The 25073-nt window shown below is 37.4% G+C and overlaps 1 protein-coding gene across 1 annotated transcript; it reads right to left on the bottom strand.

Moving 5' to 3' along the window:
- Positions 1-458: 458 nt before the first annotated feature.
- arhgap31 (Rho GTPase activating protein 31) lies at positions 459-24322 on the bottom strand. Its single transcript, XM_059549742.1, has 12 exons — positions 23777-24322; positions 15134-15236; positions 14854-14998; positions 13884-13966; positions 11475-11582; positions 10751-10893; positions 7888-8095; positions 7606-7730; positions 6818-6877; positions 5675-6412; positions 4983-5122; positions 459-3624 (listed from the first exon to the last, which is right to left on the bottom strand). Exons 1-12 carry the CDS (start codon positions 23874-23876, stop codon positions 1408-1410), a joined length of 4170 nt encoding a protein of 1389 aa, XP_059405725.1. The 5' UTR covers positions 23877-24322; the 3' UTR covers positions 459-1407.
- Between the last annotated feature and the right edge of the window lie 751 nt (positions 24323-25073).

The raw sequence follows: 25073 nt of genomic DNA, 5'->3' as shown, positions 1-25073 counted from the left end.
CTAGTTTATGAAAATGTGAACATTGTTCTGCAACATAACATGAACATGATTCATATTCTCATAGACAGTATGCACACTGTTTAATTTCAAATGTAAATTGTTCTATATTCCCCAGTGACTCAACTTACCCTTGACATGACACAGCTACAACTTGAGGCAAGTTGGGTCCCTGGACCACTTTACTTATATACTAGTTATTATATACATACATATATAATTATACATTTCAGTGACCCTGTATTATAGATGATTGCTACTATTTATATTTGACTACTAGACAACTGTATGTGGCACAACTTACCCTGTATATGTAGGAACTACTTTATTCTTATCTTACCTTCATTACAGAAAATTAAGCAAATAGGAATATGCATTATTAAAAACATTATAAGTTTAAACAAATCTATACTGAAATAACTTCATTTGTCATTTGAAATGCTTATGTTGCAGTGTGCACATTACATGTGAAATACTTTTATTATTTTGTTTAGAATAGCATGCATACGATAAATCCAATTTTATTGAATACAAAAAGAGCATTTTACAAGGTAAGTGTTGTCTGAATACACATCTGACAACGTCATCATTATGATCTTTCATCCTTGTCCCTGCCATTCTTCAGAATACATTGTTAAATTCTTCTTTGCTTTAAGGTTTATATAAAACATGGACCTTTTTTTAATATTCTTATTTTTTGAGACCTCTGTATCTTTTTTTTAATATACATTTCTTTAACCAAATAATCAGGAGATTTGAAAATATAAAAATGTATCTACAAAAGAGAGAAAACAGTTTGAAAAAAGATTTGAATTATTCAAGAACATTGACCTTTAAAATATCTTTAAACCACTGAACTTTTACTCTTAACATTTGTACAAATTGATTTTTACTCTTTATGGACTATGACAATGGCAAAACAAGACAATATGGAATAAATAGATGTTTTTTTGTGTGTGTGTGTTTTTTGTCATTTTGTGAAACTGCTTTTTTTTCTTTCGTGGATTTGTAAATAATTTATAAATGACTCCAATTGTAAACAAAATATTTCCAATAATGATAAAGTAATAACAGACACTAAGACCTTGAGTTCCACATGAAAGGAATTAAGTCAATTTAAATGGAGACATGCTTGTACAGTCTGTATTTACATAGACAGTAGGAGTTTGCTGAGTTTCCCAGGCATGTTTCAGTTTTCCTTGCAAATATGGAAAAAATCTCTGATATAAATCCTTAGCAGCAGTATTTTACACAAAGCTTAAAACTTACAAATTTGTATTATCAGGATTAACTGCACCTTGATTTCCAAGCATCATTGTGTGTTTCTTGGTATACTGACACTCGGTCACAATTAATAAGCAAGAGGTTTGCTAGTTATTGCATGACGGCCAGTAATGGATCAGTCTTATCTCATTCAATTTGCCTGTTACTTCTGTTGTCGAATATCATTGACTTCCTTTGTGGCTGGTAAAAGCAACTGGTTGAGGTCTCAAGCCTTTGTCCACTCTTTGGCAAAGTCATTTTATTACGCAAGGTTACCCCCTCAGTAGTTTTGAGGTTTTCTGCTAGTTCATTTGAATAGATGTCAAATTGTGATGATTCGGCTTTAATAGGAGATAGTTTACCATCATCCCCTACTGGAGGGTAGTCCATGATTGGAAATGGAGGGCTGAACAGGATGAGACTTTGAGGTCTTGGACGATTTCTGAAGGATGATCTCTGAAGAAGCGATGAGCGCTCAGGTCTAGGACGATCCATAAATGTGTCCCCATTTGCAGATCGCTTCCTTCTCAATACTGGAAGGTCTGGAATGGAGGTTGGTTTGTAATTCTCATTGCATGTCGCATCGCTCATAGGAATCTGTCTTTGGACCGCTGATAGTGGTTCACTGCTTGGCACATCCTCCCTGTGGACTTTCTGAAAGGGAAGTGCAGAACCTGCTTTTCCCAACTTGCTCTTAGCAGGTTTCTTTTCAGATGTACTTTTATTGACTTGATCAGTGCTCCCCTCAGGTAGAGAATGAGGTATGTGGCTATACTGAATTTTTGGTGGAATAACAGGAACAGCTTTAGCTTTGCAAGTTTTGATCATGAATGCAGTACGAACTGATGACACGCTAACTGGTGCTGAGTTGCGTCGCATAGGGGCCTTGGAGCCACTGAGGAATAGCTCCAACTCTAGAGATGAGCTACCATGCTTGCCTTCAGGTGTCAACCATTCCTGTGCATTTGAGTGTTTTGCACTTTTCAGATACTGGCTATTTGAAATGTCTCTGACACCTTGGTGTCCTAAATCAAGGTTAAGGGAGCATGGCCTGAATTTGGGTTTAATGTTTTCTTGATTTCTCTCCACAATGCAGGACTCATGGGATGTTTGTCGATGAAACCTCTGAGATGTAAAAGAACGTTTCTGTTTTGGTTTGCTCATGTTTTGCAGCCCAGTAGTCTCATCTGGATCAGTAAATGTCTTCAATATCTCAACCTGTGGAATCTCCAGATTTTTGCCATCTTTGTCTCCCATCCACTTGAGGTTATCACTGTCAAAATGCTCCATTATTTGTGCAAAACAAGCTACATCTGTGCCTGCATTTTTGTTTCCTTTTTGGAAGTCAGAGTTTCCAAGTTCAAAGGCTGTCACAGCAGCCTCTTTTTGAGATGATGTAATGTCATTAAGCACAGCTGGTTCTTTAGCTTCAGCCTTCTTGGTGTTGGGCGAGTCATCCACTTTTGGATTGTCAAGAACTTGGCTGTGAATTGCTTGACATGGAATGATCTCTCTTGGTGTAGGTAAGTGATCCTCAAGTTTTGGTGAGTGCAGAGGGCTGGTTACCCACTGCTTGGTGGAACACAAGTCTTCCCATGGTTCAACCTGATCCAAACCACCCAAATGACTCCCCCATGTGTCCACATCATCTTGATAAAAACTTTCCAGTGTGTGGTGATGCTCATTCAGACAAGTCGAGAGTCTTTCCAAACTTCCCTTGATTCTTTCTGCTAAGTCAAGTTTCCGGGGTTCATCACTAATCTCATTTTCTTTTTCACAAATGTCCCTTGATACTAATGGTTCTTTTGTGTCAGATTGAAGAGACGTGTGAACATCCGATTTTGCATAGCTGCTTGAATTATCTGACAAGTCACTTTTGGAAGTGTTGTGTTTCTTATCAGGACCTTTTCTTAGTTCCTCTTCGCTGCATGGCTCTGCATCTTGGAGAATATCTGTTTCCTTTAGGTGTAGAAATGGGGAAAGTTCTAGATTGGTTGTTATTATGGTTTGCAACCCTAGGCTTTTGTGGTCTGTCCTTTCAACATCATTATCCAAGTAATTCCAGCTACCATCACATGACAACAATCTTTCAGGGAAATGCTTCATGACAGAATTAAAAGTAGTAGCACCAGAATGATCAAACATTACATTTTTGGTAAGGTCTATAAAAAGTCCCTTTGGCGTTGCAGTGTTGTTAGGCAAACTACTTCTTCTCTGTGCTTGGGCACTTAGCTTGCAAGTGTCCTCATTTCCAGTAATCTTGGTGAAGCTGGGCTTCACCTGTTCATCTGGCATGTTTGGTTTAGCCTCTGTGACTGAAACTTTTTGATGCATGTCAGATGATGGCACCTTTTTGATTACTTCCTATGAAACACAAAGAAAGAACCAAAATTAGAATAAAGTGGGGTCTGGTTACAGACATTTGTTCCAATAATATTTCCAAGGTCAAAATGATGTCTTTTCAAGACAGTAGTATTAGTAGTTTCATAAATTCTGACTTTATTTCTATTAGGAGTGAATGGACTTGAATAGAATATATAAAATGATTTAATATTTTTTTCTTGGGAGTTAGTAATAGTACAGTGGCTCTTGAATGTTAAAAACCATCTATGGGCCATTCTACAGAATTGGTGCAAACTAGTGTCCCACAACCAAAAAACACATTTAAAAAGCATTTAAGTATTCGAATCTTAGATGTTTATTATATGCTATCCTTCTATTATCTATTGAAACCCACAATAATATTTAAAATATTGATAAATTTAATATATTAAAAAATCATAATTTATTGGGTCCTTTCAATTAGGAGGTGTCTGTCCCGAACCCTTAACCACTAAATTTAAAAATTATATTGAATTTTTTTTCCCAATATAAGTATGCTCTCTGTACCCAGTAAAGTATCTTTTTGATTATTTTAAAAAGTGAAGTTAATTTTTTTTTAGTCTATAGGCCAAGACTGATGTTAACTAAGCCCATACATTTATGATCAGGAAATATTCCTTTGTCCCCCACTCTCATAGCACCAATCTGTGAGTAGATAGGTCTCATCATTTTGAGGAAAATGTGTTCAATTTTTGAAAAATCGGTGTTTATCTTTAAAGAACGTCACTACCGAACACTTTTTTTTCTTCTATGAAGCACACTTTTTTTTAGGAGTTATTCCATAACATTTAGGTTTTATATGTATTCCAATGTTCAGAACTGCGCTGATTAGCATCTTTGAGCTAGGTTCAAAAGTATCTAAACTACTACCGAAACATTCACTAATTAAACATTTAGTGGAGTTTTGGTAGTGACTTTTTTTGGTTGTTATCCCATAGAATTGTCACTAACGAAACACAATGTTGCTCTTGATGTCTGATGAAAGCCCTATAGATGGCCAAAGCATCATGAAGTTCAAACTCTCTCTCTCTCTCTCTCTCTCTCTCTCTCTCTATATATATATATATATATATATAACTATTTCATATTTTACCTTGGGATTTAGTAATACAGTGGTTCTTAACTTTCAAGGCCATTCTTTGGCCATTGTGCCACCCACTCCCGACTTTGAATGTAATATAAGTTTTAATATATTCAGTTTTAAGTCATTCTGCAGCCCCCTTGGACATTTTCTGAGGCTTCCAGGTGGGTCCTACTGGGAAGCATTGTAGTACTAGTATTTCAATCTTATTAAAATTACAGGGGTACAATTCCATCTGTTTTATTAATTCAAATCATACCAGTTTGTCCAATTTTGCCATATCTTGTTTAGTTGATGTAGTTTCCAGTTCTTCCTTAATTTCTTTAGTCTCAGATTCAAAAGTCTCAGGTTCAAAATTCTCCACACTGGCGATCAGCTCTCTCACTTCTGCATCCTTGCCTGAGAGGATTCAGAGAAATCAATATAATATTATCAGTTAGGATAGGAGAATTAAAGGTTCAGTGTGTGATTTCTGCGGCAGTAGGATTACCAGACAGAATTACAAAAATAATGTGATTCCTGAACACTTCCCCCAGTCTGCCATTACTGAGAAATCTAGTCCCTGCTCAAACACACATTTAACTGATTTAAAACAAAGTACAACCTTACACACTTCACCTTGACGTTATTACTTCAAAAATTTAGTTTTGAATAATCTTCTTCTTTATGTGATTGCTCAGAAAATCTGATAATATGCTAATTGAAGAGTATGTCAGTGATTAACTTGTTTTTTTTTAAATGTATCGTTGACATTTAATTAACTTGCAAATGCAATTTTAATTATTTTCTACTTTATGTGATTGCTCAATGTTCAGTAAATATGATTATATATGATAATGAAAAAATATGACATTTGTTTTTTCAAAAGAAAAAGATTGAAAATAATTCTCCCTGAATTCAAATATATGTTCATGTTCGCACACACACACAAACACACTACAATGATCATACTCTTTGTTGTCCCCAGAGTGAGCGTGTCTGTAGTATCTCTTTCCCCATTCTGATCCTCATTTTCCACAGGGAAAGAGCTGCTGTTGCTATAGATACTGCATCCGCTGCCTCCACTGCTGTCACTGAGTGGGTGCTCTCTGTACCCAGTACTGCTGGTGTGACCTGGCAGTCCTGTCTCCCAGTCTGTGAACGTAAAGTTCCCACTGCTGGGGATTCGCAATCCAGCAGTGCCAATACTTTCACTGCTATGGGGTTCCAGAGGCCCAGCCTCCTTAGTGGGCTTAAAGAGTCCCCCCAAACCCCTGTCCCGCTCTTTCCCTGGTGCCCTGCAGGGGGTGCTGTTAGAGTTAATAACTGCAGACACACGCAAAGGTACAGACACTGCGAAAGGTTCAGAGATGTTGAGGGCCTTTCGCTGGTGCCGTGGCGATGACTCCAGCGGAAACAGGCTGCCTGGAAAAGACGGTCTAGATCCATTGCTGGTAGATCCAGAATACAACATCCGACGGTTTTTGGGAGATGTGGGCTGGCAGCCGCTGCGGTCATCACCTTTGAAAACTTTCAGCTGTTCTGGAAGAGCTTTCTGCAGTGGGGTTAAAGTTGGAGATAAAGAGGAGGCTCCTTCTCTTTTTTGATCCTTCTCATTCAGATTGTAGTCGATATCTGAGCCCAGGGTTCGGGATTTTAGAACTGGGATAAAGATACCGTTGCTTCCTTCTGTTGGTGCTTTGTCCTCATCTGAATGGGAATGAAAAAGAAAACGGCACAAATTTACAGCGGTAACAAAACGTATTTTCACTCTTTAGCCAAAGATGAATGTGTTTGTATGATATAAAAATATTAAAACATTTTTAGTAGAATGAATCATTTTGAATACATTTTGTAATTCATGTTTGCCCATTCGCCATGTGTCAGGCTAATATCTTAATTTGTTGATGTAGCAGTTTTTTTTTTCTTTTATAAGAATTTGTTGTTTTTTAATATGTAATATATCTTTATATAAATATATTCTTGTATAAATTTATTATATATTATAATTGTTTTAAATCTTTTTAGGGGGAAAAAAAAGAAAGAAAAAGCTCCAACTGCAAAATGACAGCATAGTAAAGTAAGTATAGTGTAGATATGGAGATCTAGCCCCACCTGCTGCCTGAAAGGAACAGAGAGAGTCCATGCTTTTGGATGGCCTTATAGCAGGTTTTTCTGTTAAAAAAAGAGGAAACAAACATAAAACTTGGCACACTATTTGTTATTCTTCTTTACTCTGCACTGAAAAAAGATACTTTGGATTAAATTAAAAGAATAATGCTGTAATGTGTTAGTTTTTCTCAAATTGTAGTTAGTGTTTTGGTTCAAACTTCAAATTTGTATGTAATATTTATAAAAGATATTTCTTTTCCCAATGTCAAAAACATTCATACAAAGTAAAAGGATTATTGTAAGTAATAGCATATTTAATTTCTTTAGACATAACCCGAAATGTTACTTTATTTTTTTGCTTTTAACTTACTGTAATTCATCATTATTATCGTGATGCCTTTTTAAAATATGCATCATGTATTCTGGCTCTAGCAACAAGTAAAAATACTATTTAAACAAAAACAAATTATTTCTTTTTTTTTTCTGTTTTTGCGGAAACGGGCCAATATTAAATGAATTTCGTTAAATGACAGTCATTCAGTGTTTTACCTTCAGCAATACTCATTCTCTAGGTGAAAATAGGGTTTGAACTTCCTGATGCTTTGACCATCTATAGTGCTTTCATCAGACATATAGAGCAACATTGTGCTATTAGTATTCTGATGTACAGTAGGTGGCCCAAAATATCATGATGTGGCATTTTAATCTCTTTTGGCTTTCACTTTTTTGGGAACTTTTGTTTCTAGACAATAGAAAGTTTCTTTCTTTCTCTGTCTCTGTCTCTTTCTTACCTGAGGGATTTTGGGCTCTCATAAACACACTCCCATTGCGACTCAGTTTCCCTTTAGAGTCGATTACAGATCGTCCAAGACTGAAGATGGACTTCCACTTCTTAGATTTCCCTGAGAATTTTCTTCTATATTGTGAGATGGTTAATGCATGTTTGACGGAGTAATGAAAATATTGAAATGTAAAAAAGGAAATAAAATTAAAAATGTTTTACATATGTTGTTTTCTGGGTCAAGCAATACTGGATTAAATATTGAGTGTATGTAGGTTTGCATAAATCACACCTGCTGTCAGACAGATCTATTACTGTATGATACATTGCAGCAGTGCTGGTATCTGGAAGGCTGTTCTCTCTTTGCCTCTCTCTCATTGCTGGGTGGTTGGGACTGAGAGAGCGAGCCTGCGCCTCTTCGAGACTCATGAGCTTCATGGGCCCACACTGCGTGCTGGCAGGCAAGGTGGCGTACTTCTCCCCACAGGCCAAGCTAGGGCCTACAAAACAATACAAACAAGTTAGATGTATCATGTCTTGAGAGTAACATACACTACATCACTAAAAGAGACTAAAACCTCATTCTATCAGTATATGCAGAGTTGTGTTTGAAATGTTCTTCTAAGATTTGTATTTTTCAGGCTCCTATGTCTACGTTATAAAGAACCTATTCATTGCCATTAAAGTGAAATTACTGAACCTACACAAAGCCTTTTTTTACCTTTTTTTTTATTACTTTATTTTTATTAGTTTTACAACCCTAACTAAAATCTGTGATTTGTTAATTCTCTTTAACCTCTTTTTAACTAATAAAAATAAAAACCTCTCCAACTTAATTTTATTTTGTAAATATATACATTATATACAATATTTACATTTTAATGGCTACAACACACTCCAAAAAAGTTCGGACAGAGGCATTTTATACAACTGTGTTCACATCAACTTTCCTTTTAATTAAACTTTTTAATCACTTTTGAATTGCAAATTTGCAAGTGGATTATTTGCCCAGTTTTGCTTGATACAAGACTTCAACTGCTCAACAGTCTGTGGTCATCATTGTCTTATTCTCCTTTTCATGACACAACCATATATTTTTAATAAAAAACAGATCTGAACTGTAGGCAGGCAAGTGCATTCACTCTGTGTCTACGAAACCACACTGTTGTTCCATTTGCAGAATGAAACTTGGCATTGCCTCACTTTAAAAACTATGGACTTTCCAGGAAAAGATGTCATTTTGATGGCAGCATATGTCCCTGTATGCCTGTACCAATGGTAACTTCACGCAAGTCATCCATGCCGTGGACACTAATGTTCTGGAGCTACTATGACAGATGTTGGCTTGTGCACCTGATAAAATTTTGGATGGTCTCTGTCTTTGACATGTAGATCTCAATTTCAAATAAAAACTAAAGCGTAAACTCGTCTGACCACAGCATACATTTCCACTGGCTTTCAGACCATCTGAGATGAGCTTGGGCCCAGAGAACTTGACAGCATCTCTGGGTAGAATTGATGTACTGCTTTCTCCTTCCCTAACAGTGCTCACAATTGCCTTTCTTGATGCAAAATGGACTGTGTTAAGTGGCAAAGGTTTTCTGAAGTACTCCTGAGCCCACATGGCTATATTTAACACCGTAGCATGATGGTTTTTCATGCACTGCCATCTGAGGGTTTGAAGGTTACTCACATTCAACAGAGGTTTCCTGCCTTTCCCTATATGGACTGAGATTTTGTCAGATTCCATATGGTAGGGTAGATGGTGAAAGACCTAAATTCTTTGCAGTCTTGCATTGAGAAATATTTTTCAATGGTTCTCATTAAGTTTGGCACAAAGTGGTAAGCCACAACACATATTTGCTTGCAAAGAATGAGATTTTGGTGGGTGCAGGTTTTTTTTGTTTTTTTTTCATGATACCCTCACCAATTACGAATTCACAGCTTACTATGGAATGTTTCAAAACAGTTTAACATTAAAAATTCTATAATCTTTTCATTTTTGTTTTGACTCTGTCCCAACTGTTTTTTACTACAAAGTAGTGTTACTTTGTATTTAACTTTACCATTTACAGTAAATAAATGTTAAAGAAAATTAACAAATCACAGTTTCTTGGTTTTATTCTTGTTCTTACACAAATGTCTTTACTTTTTTGGAAATAGTTTTGTAATTTACCATTTAAGTTTTAATATATTAACCTATAGAAATTTTAGTGCTTCAACGTACTTCAACAACTTATTTCACTTCTAATTCATGAATATTTTTCAGTTTTATAAAAAAAAAAAATAATAATATTTTTTTTAATATTAGTTAAAACTGTTTTCATCATGCAGTATAAAAAAACTAAACACATTGGGTAGAAATGTACTGAATACACCTTCAACACTGTGATCAACAAGTTTGCATGTGTGCGGACATTAACCTTTGTAGGTTTTTTTTTTTTTTTTTGTATGTAACGTGCCTATTGTTTTGTAGTTACATTTTTGGCTACAGATCTCATGCTATTGTATACACCCTACTTCAGTTCTAAGACCCATTTCCGGACGTTATCATCACAGCTGTCACGAATAGCACAGTCAAACTAATTTTCAAGTTATTATTAATTCATGCAAAGTCCCAGAGGAAATTTTTATTGTGTAGCAGTTCAGAAATTTGGCTTGCTTTCATACTTATATTGCATATTTCATTTCTGGTCACCACACTCCTAGGCAGATTTCTAAAAAGGAACATGAATATAAAAGCAAGGCCTAATGCAGGAGCTTTAGGAGGCTGAGTTAAACCAAACACACGTCCCCTGATCAAATCATCACAAACTGTGTAAGACTAGATGGCTTTCCACTGAGCATGAGCTACACTCTGTTCAACTGTATGCTAATTCACCTTAATAATCTTTAATCTCCTATAACTGTATATTCTATTTTGATTTGTACAGCATGGTTACCGAATATTCCCAGATGGTGTACATTAAAAATTAAAACTCTACTTACTACTATTTTCCTGGTCATTCAAAAATTACAGACTTTACTTTTCAATAAAGTTTTTATTGCTAAACTAACAACATCTGGCATCTTTACCAACCGCTGAGTTTATTGAGAGATTGCATTGTCTGTTTACTGTGACTACATTGCTCCAGCTACTTTAATGAAAGCTGTACCTTCTCTGGGCTTGGATGGCTGACCATCCTGGTTGAAGATTTGCTCAGTGTGGTTGAGAATGAACTCCACAACTGACTGCTGGACTCGCACCTCCAGAAATGCTATATCACCATTGCAGGAGGGCACCTCTACCTCCTTGGAGCTATACCAAAACAAAAAGAGCACTTCAAAAATTTATGGGGGTAGATAAAATAATCAGTTTTTGTGAGGAATTATAGCATGTAGCATGAATGCCTTTAAAGAAAATATCCCATTCATCATCAATAATCAGCAACAGATAAGTACAGTATAACAATAGCACGATAATTTTGGACTTTATTTTACAGTCCTGTTTCCCATGTACATACTATGTACTTATGATAGTTATTACAATAACTATGTAATAACTAGGTACTTACCCTGAACCTACCCCTAAACCTAACCCTACCCCATGTAGTTACCTTGTATTACCAGAACTTTCTTAGATAAATACACTGTAAGTACACTATAAGTACATGTAAGTACACGTACTGTAAAATAAAGTGCAACCATAATTTTTAATATAAAATTTAATTTTAATATAAAAGCTTTACAATTGTATATAATTTAACCTTTTGCAAGTTCACTGTAGACTTCACACACAGTATAACCAATTATATGACTAAAATCATGTTTGAGAAGAGAATTTATGAAGACAGTGGAAACTGGTTTATAAAATGACAGTAACACCATTGCAAAACTCACCGAAGTAGATTTGGAGCCCACACCAGGGCAAGATTGCGAGCATGCATGTTGGTTTGGTGGCTGAGGGTAGCTAAATGTGTCAAATGTTTGGTGAGGTATTCCAGAGTTCTATAGATAGATAAATAGATCAGAGCTAGATAGAGCAGACACTTTTATCCAAATTGACTTACAAATGAGGATAATGGAAGCAATCAAAATCAACAAAAGAGCAATGATACGCAAGTGCTATAACAAGTCTCAGTTAGTACACATAGCAAGGTTTTTTATTATATAATAAATAAAAAGAAACAGATAGAATAGAAAAAGAATAAAGCAAGCTAGTGTTAATCCCTATTCACACAGGATTAGTATTATCTGGTGACCTTGTGTGATTTAGAAATTACCCATCCCCCCACATCTGAGTTTCGTGTGGTACATTCACATGGGATAGGTGAAGCCTGTGATTTTACAAACTAAACGGCCAGATATGAATGTTACATACTGCATGCTGCTATGTCATATATCTCCATCTAATCATTCTTTTTGTTTTCGCTCTTCTGATAATTTTCAGATTTCTCTTTTTGCATATTGTATAGTTGCATGGTGTATAGCGACAGGGGCGGTTCTAGACCCTTTTAAGGTGGGCTTCAGCCCCCCATCTGTCGTCTCAGCCCCCATAAAACTATCTGAACGATCAGGCCTGATGCTTCCTCAAGAAAGTTTATCATTCTCTCATGTGTTTTAAAGCTTGTTAGCTTAAACATTTAAGTGATTTTAAGATATTCATGCACAAGACAGCAACAAAAGATACCTCAATGCGGTAATCACGTGCTGTCACACATGGTCTCTGTGCGTGCACACATCTGAAGCAAGTCTTAAGTGAATGTAAATAGTTAAGAAAATATCAGATGTGTATTAATATAATGAACCCATGCATTTCTTATTTGAATAATGTTAATCAAACAATAAAAGAAAAAAAGAGAATCACTTGCTGCTCTTAGTTAAGTAACTTCTGTAGCTGTAATGTATATTTGTGTATATTTACTTCAATTAAATTAGGTTATTTTTTATCTTTGTATCTAATGGTCTGTCTGAGGGCTCAGCCCCCCCGTGGATGAAATTCTAGAGCCGTCCTGTATAGCAATATGACCCAGCACCCAAAATACTATCAAAACACTCCAGTGCAGCCTCCATTCTTCATGAAAGATGGATAAAAAGGCGCACGAGAAACAAAAACCTTGAAAAAATGATATATGACCCCACCAAATCCAGGCCAAATTACAGAGATGCCGATTCGCACGGGGCTAATATTATCACAGGACCTCTGTGTTCTGCGAAATATGGTAGGTCATTTGCAAGGGAATTTTTACTTTACAAATTACAGATGGCTGATTCGCAAGGGTTTAAGATCACAGACAACCTCGGCAACTATTACAAATGACGAGAGTTCACCAGGTAATACTAATACCCTGCGAATAGGGCTTTAGAGGCCTTTTTGCTTTTGTTAATTGTATGATATATATTTTTTTATTAATTGAACAAATGACAAACTAACGAGCAATTTATTTTACAGCATTCATTAACCTTTGTTAATGTTATTTAAAAAAAATAATAATATTCATGTTAGTTCAGTTGAAGTATTGTTCATTGTTAATTTGAGTTAAATAATGTAACACCTTATTGTAAAGTCTAAATTTCTATGACATTTTTTTCTGTGGAAAACAGGAGAAAATCTGTCTAATGTACTGATCACTCTTTCCAATGCAATTACAATGAATAGAGCTTTCAAGCAAGCACCATAAAAGTAGTTCAAATGTCTTTTTTTCCAAGTTTTCAGTCATCAGGTAACTTTTCCTGATGTAAGTCATTAATGATTATACAGTAATAATCTTCCCCTGTGGAACTGGATCAGACTCATTTGTGATTGATTCGTTCAGGGGTTAATTTCCCAAAAGCGTCACGAGCCAACTATAAACTGTTGCAAAGTTCCATCGTTTCCATCCATCATTTTTTTCTGAAATCACATTTCCAATGAACATTTGCAAACAGCATGTGTTGTGTGGTTGGAACTAGAGCTCTCGACCTGTGGTTGGAAGCATATTTTGTGGTCAGCATGAACATGTGTTCTAACATCTGTTAGTTTGTCTAAAGAATGAAAGCACTGTTTTTGAGGGGTGTGCATGTGCTCTTGATAGATAGATGGATGGATGGATGGATGGATGGATAGATAGATAGATAGATAGATAGATAGATAGATAGATAGATAGATAGATAGATAGATAGATAGATAGATAGATAGATAGATAGATAGATAGATAGATAGATAGATAGATAGATAGATAGATATTGATGGCATTTGAGTAAATGAAGAAAAATAAAGTTTACAGAATAAAGCTATGGGAGAAAATAACCGCATAATGTCAGCTGTACCTCAAGTGTGAAACAGGAAGTTCTTTTATGACACTCCTGATATTTTGGAGTTGCTCCTGCTCATCTTTAACTGACATTGCATCCTTTGAATGAAAATACAAATGGAGGATTGTTAATTCCTGGATCCATGGGTACATTTTGTTTGAATGTTTTTAGGATTTTGTTTCTTTGTTTTAAGGATCTAAAAGATTACTTGGAAGCTAATAACTGTCTTAAGCTTGGAAGTGGTTGTAGTGGTCCAGATGGAGCTAATCTTAAACTTGTTTATTATTATTTGTACAACTACAGGAAACACCTCAGTTTTATTCAGAGGCTCAAACATATTTAAATATGCAGTTTGGTGCAGATGCTGATATTTATATGACCAAAATGTAAGATGAAATTGTAATAAATTGTAATTGTAATAGATTCCTGGATCCATGGGTACATTTTGTTTGAATGTTTTTAGGATTTTGTTTCTTTGTTTTAAGGATCTAAAAGATTACTTGGAAGCTAATAACTGTCTTAAGCTTGGAAGTGGTTGTAGTGGTCCAGATGGAGCTAATCTTAAACTTGTTTATTATTATTTGTACAACTACAGGAAACACCTCAGTTTTATTCAGAGGCTCAAACATATTTAAATATGCAGTTTGGTGCAGATGCTGATATTTATATGACCAAAATGTAAGATGAAATTGTAATAGATTGTAAGGTAAATCAGTGAGATCTTTATAACAGTATAACAGACTACTTACAATAAATTCATATAAATACCATTTGTTACTATATATCTCCCAATAATATGCCTTAGTAAGATGATACTTAAATCTGTAGTAAAATAATTGAATATACAAATATTCTGAGGGGGTATTAAAAATTTACTTTTTAAAAAAGTAGCTTTTTATTTTAAATGCTAGGCTATTGTATTATATGCAGTCTTTTATTCTCCTATTGTAGTCTAGCCCATCCCTTTTTTATCTTGCAAACTTACTGTAAATTTCTTGTAGAGTTCATAGGTGAGGAGCGGGTTGGGGAGCTCTCTGAAGTACAGCTTACATAAAGAGCCCACGCAGTGGATATCCTGAAGATACACTTCTTTTGTGAGGTCAGGACAGGATTCAGAGCAAAATTCTTGTCTGTATGCACACACACAGATACACACATTACTACAAATAAATGATTCAAGCAAGACAAGTTCAGGTATTATAGGAAACATTTCCCATCATGCAACACTATTGTATGTTTGATATTTTGAGTAAAAATGGGCCCACCTGAGTTTTTGAATGTTGGATGTGATTCCTGAGAGTCTGTAGATTCCATCCACAATCCCATGTTTCTCTATGAACTCTGCACACGTCTTCAGAACATAAGGAACTAGACACACACACACAAAAGGACAAATTCATCAATAAAGATTTATTTATTAAAAGAACCATTCACCCGAAATGAAACATAAAAAATACAATGCTGATAAAGTATTATAATCAATTATATTTAGTGAAAGTGAAAAAAGTGTGAAAGTGAAAGTGACGTGACATTCAGCCAAGTATGGTGACCCATACTCAGAATTTGTGCTCTGCGTTTAACCCATCCGAAATGCACACACACAGAGCAGTGAACACACACACATACACACTGTGAGCACACATCCGGAGCAGTGGGCAGCCATTTATGCTGCGGCGCCCGGGGAGCAGTTGGGGGTTCGATGCCTTGCTCAAGGGCACCTAAGTCGTGGTATTGAAGGTGGAGAGAGAACTGTACATGCACTCCCCCCACCCACAATTCCTGCCGGCCCGGGACTCGAACTCACAACCTTTCGATTGGGAGTCCGACTCTCTAACCATTAGGCCACGACTTCCCCAAATTTAGCAGTATATACTATATGTCTTGTAATTGCATAGAAGTAGCATATATGTATTGTGCACTGAATAATTGCTTAAATTTTTTAAAAAAGCTGAGTAAATTGTAAACTATTCTTGTAAATGATTGTTTAATGACTGAGTAAAATTATATATAACAACTGCACTGTAAAATGTAGCCATTTTCATGTTTTGTTGTGCTCCAATGACCATAAAAAGCAAATCCCTTTACCCTGAAGGTAATACTTTGAAGCAAATATAATTTTTATGTACCCAGGGGCAAAAGAGAGACTACCGAAAATGTTAACTTATTTTCAATGATTTTTCGGTTTGGTATGATACAGAAAGTAATCAATTGTTATATATTATTGCAAAATATGAAACATATTTACTAAAGTCCTTGTTCTTTGTGCATTAACCTTTTAAATAATCTGTATGTACAGTACATTTCTGTTCTCTCTTTGCAACAGTAGTGTTTCATGTAGACTACAGTACTATTACACCGTCCTTCCTTTATCCTGTCAGGCCGCTTATTGTGGAGAAGGTAGGCCAGGGCAGGAAGTTAAAAATGGTTTGTTTGTTTCAGAGGAAACCTGACACACCCAGGCCTTGCAGCTGGTATTACTTATGACACTTCCTCTTATTCTAAAAGGCCTTTGGAAAGTTCCCACCCAGCTTCATCACTTCCTTACCATACCTTCAGCCATGATATCTTTAAGCTTTAGATTTATTTGTTATTTATGTCTAGGTTTAGACATAATCATAATGAGCTACCGTTTTTAAGGTATTTCACAACAGCCTATATACATTGTTAACCCTGATGTTTATCACTTTAAATTACTTGCTTCTTTCTATCATAGAAAACATATGAAGAAATTGCATTCCATGCCTTGAAATTGAAGGAAACAAAGGAAAACTGAGATTTTTGAGCTTAGGGCCTACCTGTATATGGTATACTGTACATCCATCCATCTAGCCATTATCAGCTTATTTCCCTAACCAAACATGGTGATGTCAGTAGTTTCTCTGGTAGAGTTGTGTCATGACATTACAGCTTGTAAGAACCAATGAGGTTTGATTGTATCAATGCAGTGTCATTTGATTTGATTTTAAATAGAATAATCGAATATTGGCCTGTTCATCAGACAAAGTCGTTTTATCGATTCAGAAACCATTGGAGCTATACAAATTATGGGTTACCCTAAACTTTAGACCCTATTGATTTTCACTGTATGGACAAACACAGATATTTGTGATTACATTTTTTGTATTTTTGGGAGAAATATTTTTTAAGGGGTTGGAGGGTTCTATTTTGTGTGGAACTCTTTTGGAAGAGAATGGAAGAGTAATTCTTAGCCACCGTTTAATTAAATTTCACCCATTTTTAATATTACCAATTATTATTATTTTATTACTATTATTTTCAAATTAACTGATGGCCTTTTTGTTGTTGGACTGCAACACTTGAGCAACACATAGGAAATAATGGGAAAAAGGGGGAGGATACATGATCATAAATTATGCAAGCCAAACTTAAACTCATCTTGCCTACGTCAGCACCATATATCACAGCATGTGCACTAAACACTAGGCCACAGCGGATAATACAAGTGCTTCACTATAAAAAATATATTCCTAATAATTTAAAGTAATGAAATAGCCCTCTCGTCGTATTTTACAGTCCTGTGCTGCATGTTGTTACGATCTGTGACCCAGTGAAACGCAGGAGACGAGAGATCCAATCGCATTGTGGGTTTATTTGGGTAATCCAACTCAGAATCCAACATGCAGGGGTCAAAACCAAAAATCCATCCAAACAAACAAACAAATTAACAGAAAAAGAAATAGGAACAGGAACGGGAACAGGAACGGGAACAGGAACGGAAACAGGAACGGGAACAGACATAGAACCTAGAAACTCGGAATGCGAGGAAACTGGGTGACGGAAGGAAAGGACTCCATGCAGACAAACAGAAAAGGACTGGTTAATATAGGGAGGATAATGACTAACAAGTGAAGACACCTGAGTGCAATTAACAGGAGTGCAATTACTTTGATGAAGGGACAGGGCTTTGTGGGAATCGTAGTGCCTACGGTGAGGTGCCTATGGGGAAGTGAGACCACTAGTGGAGACTCAGGGAAACAGAGACCAGACAGCGTGACACATGTACATATTATATACTTAATATAGCTTTTACAATGACTGGGACATACTTTTATTATCCAAATCCGTTAAAGGATTTTTAGGCTGCATTAATTAGGTAAACCGGAACCGGAAACACTTCCCAAAACACCCTATGTACTTGCTACATCATTAGAAGAATGACATCTACGCTAATATTTGTCTGTTTCTCTCTTGTTCCGAGGTCACCGTGGCCACCAGATCCAGTCTGTGTCCAGATCAGAGGGTCACTGCAGTCACCCGGATCCAGTACGTATCCAGACCAGATGCTGGATCAGCACCTAGAAAGGACCTCTACATCCCTGAAAGACAGCGGAGACCAGGACAACTAGAGCCCCAGATACAGATCCCCTGTAAAGACCTTGTCTCAGAGGAGCACCAGGACAAGACCACAGGAAACAGATGATTCTTCTGCACAATCTGACTTTGCTGCAGCCTGGAATTGAACTACTGGTTTCGTCTGGTCAGAGGAGAACTGGCCCCCCAACTGAGCCTGGTTTCTCCCAAGGTTTTTTTCTCCATTCTGTCACCGATGGAGTTTCGGTTCCTTGCCACTGTCGCCTCTGGCTTGCTTAGTTGGGGACACTTCATCCACAGCGATATCGTTGACTTGATTGCAAATAAATGCACAGACACTATTTAACTGAACAGAGATGACATAACTGAATCCAATGATGAACTGCCTTTAACTATCATTTTTGCATTATTGACACTGTTTTCCTAATGAATGTTGTTCAGTTGCTTTGACGCAATGTATTTTGTTTAAAGCGCTATATAAATAAAGGTGACTTTGACTGGGAAATAATTAGGTACTAATCCTAAACTTTCCCCTAAACCTAACCCTACCTCATGTAGTTACCTTATACTACCCAGTATTTTATTGGGTAAAACACTGTAAGTACCAACCTGTCCTCCAACAAATACGCTCGTATAGGTCGTTTGTCCAAATCCCTGAAATACGACCCATCAGAGCGTATCCTACAATTGCGCCCCTATCGGCAAAACGTCGTTTTCATATTAATGTTTTGTATTCTTTTATTTGCACTCTGGTTTGTGTTTCGTGTAGCTCAGTTGGTAGATTGTTGCGCTATACCTTGATATGTAATCATGCTATCATGGGTTTGATCCCAGGGAACGGACGTTTACGAAAATGTATATGCTCAATAAATCATAATTTAGCATGATTTCTGTGAGGGTTAGGTTTAGGGGTGGGGTTAGGTGTGGTCATTCGAACGAATAAGCAACCTAGTAAAATATGTAGGAAATACTGTGAGATCGGTGTAAAAAGCCCACACTGCATTTAAATAAACGTGCGTTTTGATTGGTAATGACGTGATATGTCATTTCATGACGACAGACGCAATGCGATACTTTCATTATTTTTACGCCCGCTAGATGGCGCTTAACTTTAAAACGTAAATATGGGTCGTAATAAGGTGCTTGTACAAATGACCTATATGGTCGTTTTTTATTGGAGGACAGGCTTGTAAGTACACATACTGTAAAATAAAGGGTTACACTTTAGTTTTAGGTGTTGTTGTTACAGTGTAATTATACATTTAAGTACTGACTAATATTAATTAACTACATGTACTTTCTATATGGTTAGGGTTAGGATTACTTGCATTAACTGCATCATTTATTGTTATTATAATAGTAAGTACATGTAACGTGTAACAAGGACACCTTAAAATAAAGTGTTACCAAATAAAGTGTAACCAAAACATTAGCAGTCAGCTCCTCTGAACCAATAAACCATCCAGAATCTGATGAAGTCTACCCTTATTAATCTACTTTTATCTAAAAGCTGAAGCACAACATTTCATCTGAATGTATCAAAGAGATTTATATAAAATAACTTTCATAAAGTACTTTTCATTATCAATCAGATGTAACTACAGAGAGATCATTATTGAGTAACTGAAACTCCTCACATACACAGCATACACAATACAATATACCCTTTTTTTTTTAAAGAAAATTAAACAAAACAAAAAATATTAAAGAAACGTTATTAAAGAAAGTAGAAGAAAAAAATGGGGGATTTAGGGAAAACCCAGATAATTTGCTATTCAGAAATTCTGCTTGGGACGCAGTGTAGACCTCCAACAGGATGGATGAATTAATTATTGTTCTCTGAGATGAAGACGACTGAGAAAAGCTCTCATTTTTACTTGCCGGCAGAGATGTTTTCCATTGTTTTCCAGTTATTGGTAAATTCTGCTTTAGTTTAGTAAAAATGCTGACATCTGACATGAATGTCTAACACTATCATATGTTTTGGATGCCATTCTTCATATGCCAGAATTGGTTTGTTGTCTACACATGGCTTCTTTAGCATGCAAAACTGTGTTAGAAATGCATGGAATAAGCAGGCCTTTCAGCATGGTAAATTTATTCAAAATGTATTCTGACTTTACAAATCCTGAAAATGCTTTTGGAAACACGGTTTGATAACACACAATGGCATTAATGTTCATATAATGCCCTAGGGGGCACATTGGGAAATGCATCCTGCATGATCGGTGTCTGAAGCACGTGTGAAACAATGCCAATCTATTGGTCCACCTGGTCCATGATGTCATAGGAGGGGTGCCCAAAACGGGCACCTGCTGAATACGTCATCCATTTAGCTGTCTCGGTCCCTCTCTGGGAATCATGGTTACATGCGTAAACTGAAACGTTCCCCTTCTAGTGAACTCCACTCTGCACCCCCTAGGGGGCACATTGGGGAACAAAGTCCAACTATGCCATGCCAAGTTGCCTGCCTTGTCCAACTGATGGGGGACCACCAAGGAAGCAACAGACATACACCAACCCTTTCCTCAGAAAGGGGCCATGCCACTGTGCCACAGGCTGCTTACACAACTTGGTAGAAATGGGGAACCTGATTAGATCAAGGGGAACATCCCACCCAAATTAAGAGCGCAACATCCCCAGATAGCTATGCTATGTGAGCCATATAAGCCTGGATACACAAGACCACTGAAGAGACTAACTAGAAAGCCTCTAGAGGAGCTCAAAGATAGCTACTTAAATCCGGGTAAGGAGAAATAGCTGCTGAACTAGAACACAGCTATCTGAGGATAGCTATGTTCTAAAGGTCTTATGAATGTTTGTAGACCAGAATAACCATCAACATACTATTTATTTACAAACCTAGCAGGGGAGATAGCGCTGTCTAGGCAAGGGCTCAAGAGACCGCACTTAAAACCCAAGGCAGGGTAGCAATCACTGAGCTATCACAAAACTATCCTCGTAAGATAGCTAGGATCTAGGAAAGTTGGTCACTCCAGGAGAGGGCTCACCGCAACTGCCAGTAAGACACAGCTAGCCTCAGATAGCTGTATTAAAGTAGGCCCGTCCTGCCGTAACAATGGCTGTAATATAACCAGCTTCAGATGGCTATGCTAAGGAGGCCCCCAATCTGTGTCAGTCCTGTGATAGGTTAGCGAAGCACCGTGTCATTGACCAGGAGCTCACAATCAGTAAATGATTCACAAAGAGCGAACACATAAACATCATCAGTCCGAGATCAAAGCCTGATGTAAGCCATTGGAAAAACACCATTGGGAAAAGACCCTCATATAAGGCTGAAGACAGGCCAAAGACTTAAGCACTTACTTGTGAAAGCTTGTGCCAAGGGGAACCCAATTCAGGCTAGAACATAGCTGCCCTCAGACCACCATATTCCAGATCAAAGTAAGCTTGAGCTGGAACATAACCTTTCGCAGACAGGTACACTCTTAGCAGGGACTGCTCACTTAATCCATGGTGAGGGGGAGCAGTGTACTCAGCCCAAACTCACTAAGTGGGATTTAGAGGGACCACCCACTTAAAAATACCCAGAAGTCTGGGGAGGCAGCCCACTCCTAAACCCGTCTAGCTTAATACAGGAAGGAACTTGCAGGATGAGGCTGAAATGAATCCGTATTCACACTTCATCTGACAACCCATTTAGAGAGGCTGTGCGGATCCAACAGATCAAAGTGATCACCGCGAGTCCAGACACACGCACTCTTCCCCCAGACAATCGCAAAATATGCCTTTGAGTGTTAGAATCCAAACATGGAGGCACACATTCCCTCAGGTGCTGCTCGACTCAAGCGCTATACACAGGATCGATAACCCAAATGAGCATCTTAACCTCATGATCCGAGTCTTCCGAGTAACTCGAGAACAGCGTGAATTAATCACTTGTCACTCATCACTCAAGAAGAGGGACAAACACAAATAGAGCTTCTCAGTGGAAACACTCACAAGCCCCTGACTAAGACACATAACACATAGATTGTGTGTCCTAAGCTGCGAATCCCGTGATCCGAGTCCTCGCCATGCCTCGGCAGCAGCTGCAGGACCCAAACTGCGAGATGCAAACTTATCACTTGAGAAGAGGGACAAATGCGAATGGAGGTTTTCATTGGAGACACTCACAATGAGTTCACAATGAATTCAGAGCCCTTTAGTACTGAACGTGCAAGCTCCCAACCATGACACATGACGCACAGATCGTGTGTGTCCTCAAGTGTCAGAAACTCGGACACGGAGGCACACACTCTTCACAATGCTCCCCCGCCCTGGTCTATCACATGCACTTCAAACAAACGTCTCCTGAAGACAGCAAAGAGGATGACGTATTCAGCGGGTGCCCTTTTATACTTCCAGGCACCCCGCCTATGACATCATGGCCCAGTTGGACCAATAGATTTCCATTGTTTCACACGTGCTTCAGACACCAGTCATTCAGGCTGCATTCCCCAGTGTGCCCCCTAGGGGCCGCAGCGTGCCATTCCCTAGAAGGGGGATCAATTGTTAAATTGTTTCTTTTTATATAACTGATTTGTCAAAATAAAGAATTATGTAAAACTTAAAAGTAATTGTTAAAAAACTGTTTTCTTAGTTAAAAAAAAAACAGGATTAGGATATTTAAAAATAATTTATGGTAATTCTGTCTGTTTCAATGATAACAAACATGAGCATACAGGATCAAAAACAAAAGCCTGTTTCAGTGTTAGAGGCATCAGATGAACTCTGTTAAGTCACATGGATTTGTCAAACTATGGGTGACATCACACTGTTTTGAGATCAGTATTGTGTTAGTCTCTTGTAATGTTAAGGCTTAGGGTATGGAGTTGAAAAGCTGCATAAAGATATGATCCACATGCTGTTGCGGTTGATATACATCAAAATTCATAATCTTAACACACTTTGGAATTAATATTGGGAACAATGATTTATCAAAATATTGAATTTATTGTGATACACTAAAAAAAAAAACACACTCACTTTGAGACAAACCTTTACTTTTTAGTTACCTTAAATGGGCTCCTTACTTTTTTAATGATATTTCATAAACAGTATGTCTGCATTTACCATGAACAGTATATCTTTAAAATCTAGTCCTCCGCTTTTCTCCTCCTCTTTTCCCCCTTCCTCTTCCTCTGAACATTTCCTCTGCTCTTGATTTTCTCTTTAAGGCTTCATGTGTATTTGGTAAATCAAAGCGCTACATTACTAGTCAGGCTAAGATTACATTCAGATTTATTTCCAAGTGGAAATTTATTAGACAACACCTTAGAGTTAAAGTAACACGTTTTAAGCAAGAGGATAAGCATCCACAGCAAGGACTCAAAAGTTACATAAAGTATCTTCTGTTTCAATATCACAAAAAACATAGACCCATCACCCAAGCAGCATTGGAAATGGGTGTTGGTTTATTACACATAGCTAATGTTTACACAGAGGCCCAGGCTGCTGCTCTGGTGTCGGTTCGTAATAAAGTAAACTTATTATGACTGCTGGGGCTTTTAAAGAAGGGGCAACCGTTATATGAATGGCAAGAGGAGGAGTGAGTATGGAAAAGAGGAATTTACCGTCTTGTCCTGAAGTCTGCAGATGTTCAGTCAAGTCACAGCCGAATGCATTTTCACTTCCTTTCCTTTTGGACTTCAGCTTAGCAGCCTTATTCTTCATCAGGCTTCAGTAACTTATCCAGGTCAGAGCAAATACACCTTCAAATCAACCATTGGCCCCACAACATATGGAATGGGAAGTGGGGAATGTGGTCAAAGTAAAAAAATAAATAAATAAAAAAGACAAAAGAAAACCCCCAAATCAGGAAGTCCACGGTGTTAAACAAAAGAAATCATCCGCTCACATCTTGACCGAGCAACCAAAGAGCTGGTGTGGGCGAAGAATTCTGGAGTGCGGTACACGCCCAACGTCACTTCATCATCAGGGTCTCTCCTCCCTCCTGCCCTTGTACAGACTGTGAGGTGAGAGTCTGTGTTGCGTCTGATGCGAAAGTTTGCGACACAAAGCCTCTGTCCCACCAAGAAGACAGTTTCATGTATCTATCTATGCTTTTTGCTCCACGTTGTTCAGGAGGTCATCATGCTGCTGTTGAGTGGAGGCTTGAAATGTCAGAACTTTTTGCAAAGGGGAGGGCAGAGGAGCGAGGGGAGGGGAGAGAAATAAGTGCCTGCTTTTTCTTCACCAGTTCGGACATTACTGAACCCCTTTCACCCAACCCCCCCAACCCCGCTTTCTCTCTTCCTCCCTCCTTTTTTTCTTTTTTGTGACCATGGCTCCAACAGGAAACCTGCTCTCTGCCTTCCTGAATGCTTCCAGAATACACAATTTCCTGTAAAGGGAACCTTGTTTGGAAAACAAAAACAGACCGAGAGAAGGACGTCTGCGAGAGAGAAAGGCAGAAAGAGATAGACAGAGAGGACGTGGAAAAATCTGGAGAACAGGGCAGATGAGAGAGAGAGGGGAAAACACAAGGTTCCCGTTAACCACGGCTTGTTAGTATTTTGAATGTTTCTTTAACTGCAGGCACTTTCATATGCAGAAGCTGATTTTAATTAAAAATAAAAGATTCCATTTTTGTTTGTTTAAATGTCACATTAAAACTTGAAAACTTTTGTACCCTCAGTAGGATGTCCATCATGGTCAACATTTCAGCCTCTTACAAGTTATTTTCAAAAGTTAGTGTACTTGGTCTTAGTGTACAAGGAGTCAAATATATCAATGAACAATATACTTGAGAGGAAATATGAGATTTAATGTTTGAAAAAATACATATGTGTGAAAAGAATATTTTATTGTACATCACAACCAATTTGTCAAATAATTAAAAACATTTAAATGAACATTATTTGTGTGTAA

This window comes from Carassius carassius, chromosome 5, assembly GCF_963082965.1.
Source record: "Carassius carassius chromosome 5, fCarCar2.1, whole genome shotgun sequence".
NCBI classification, from domain to species: domain Eukaryota; kingdom Metazoa; phylum Chordata; class Actinopteri; order Cypriniformes; family Cyprinidae; genus Carassius; species Carassius carassius.
Note: the sequence above shows the minus strand (reverse complement) of the source record. Positions and strands in the feature narration are given on the sequence as shown.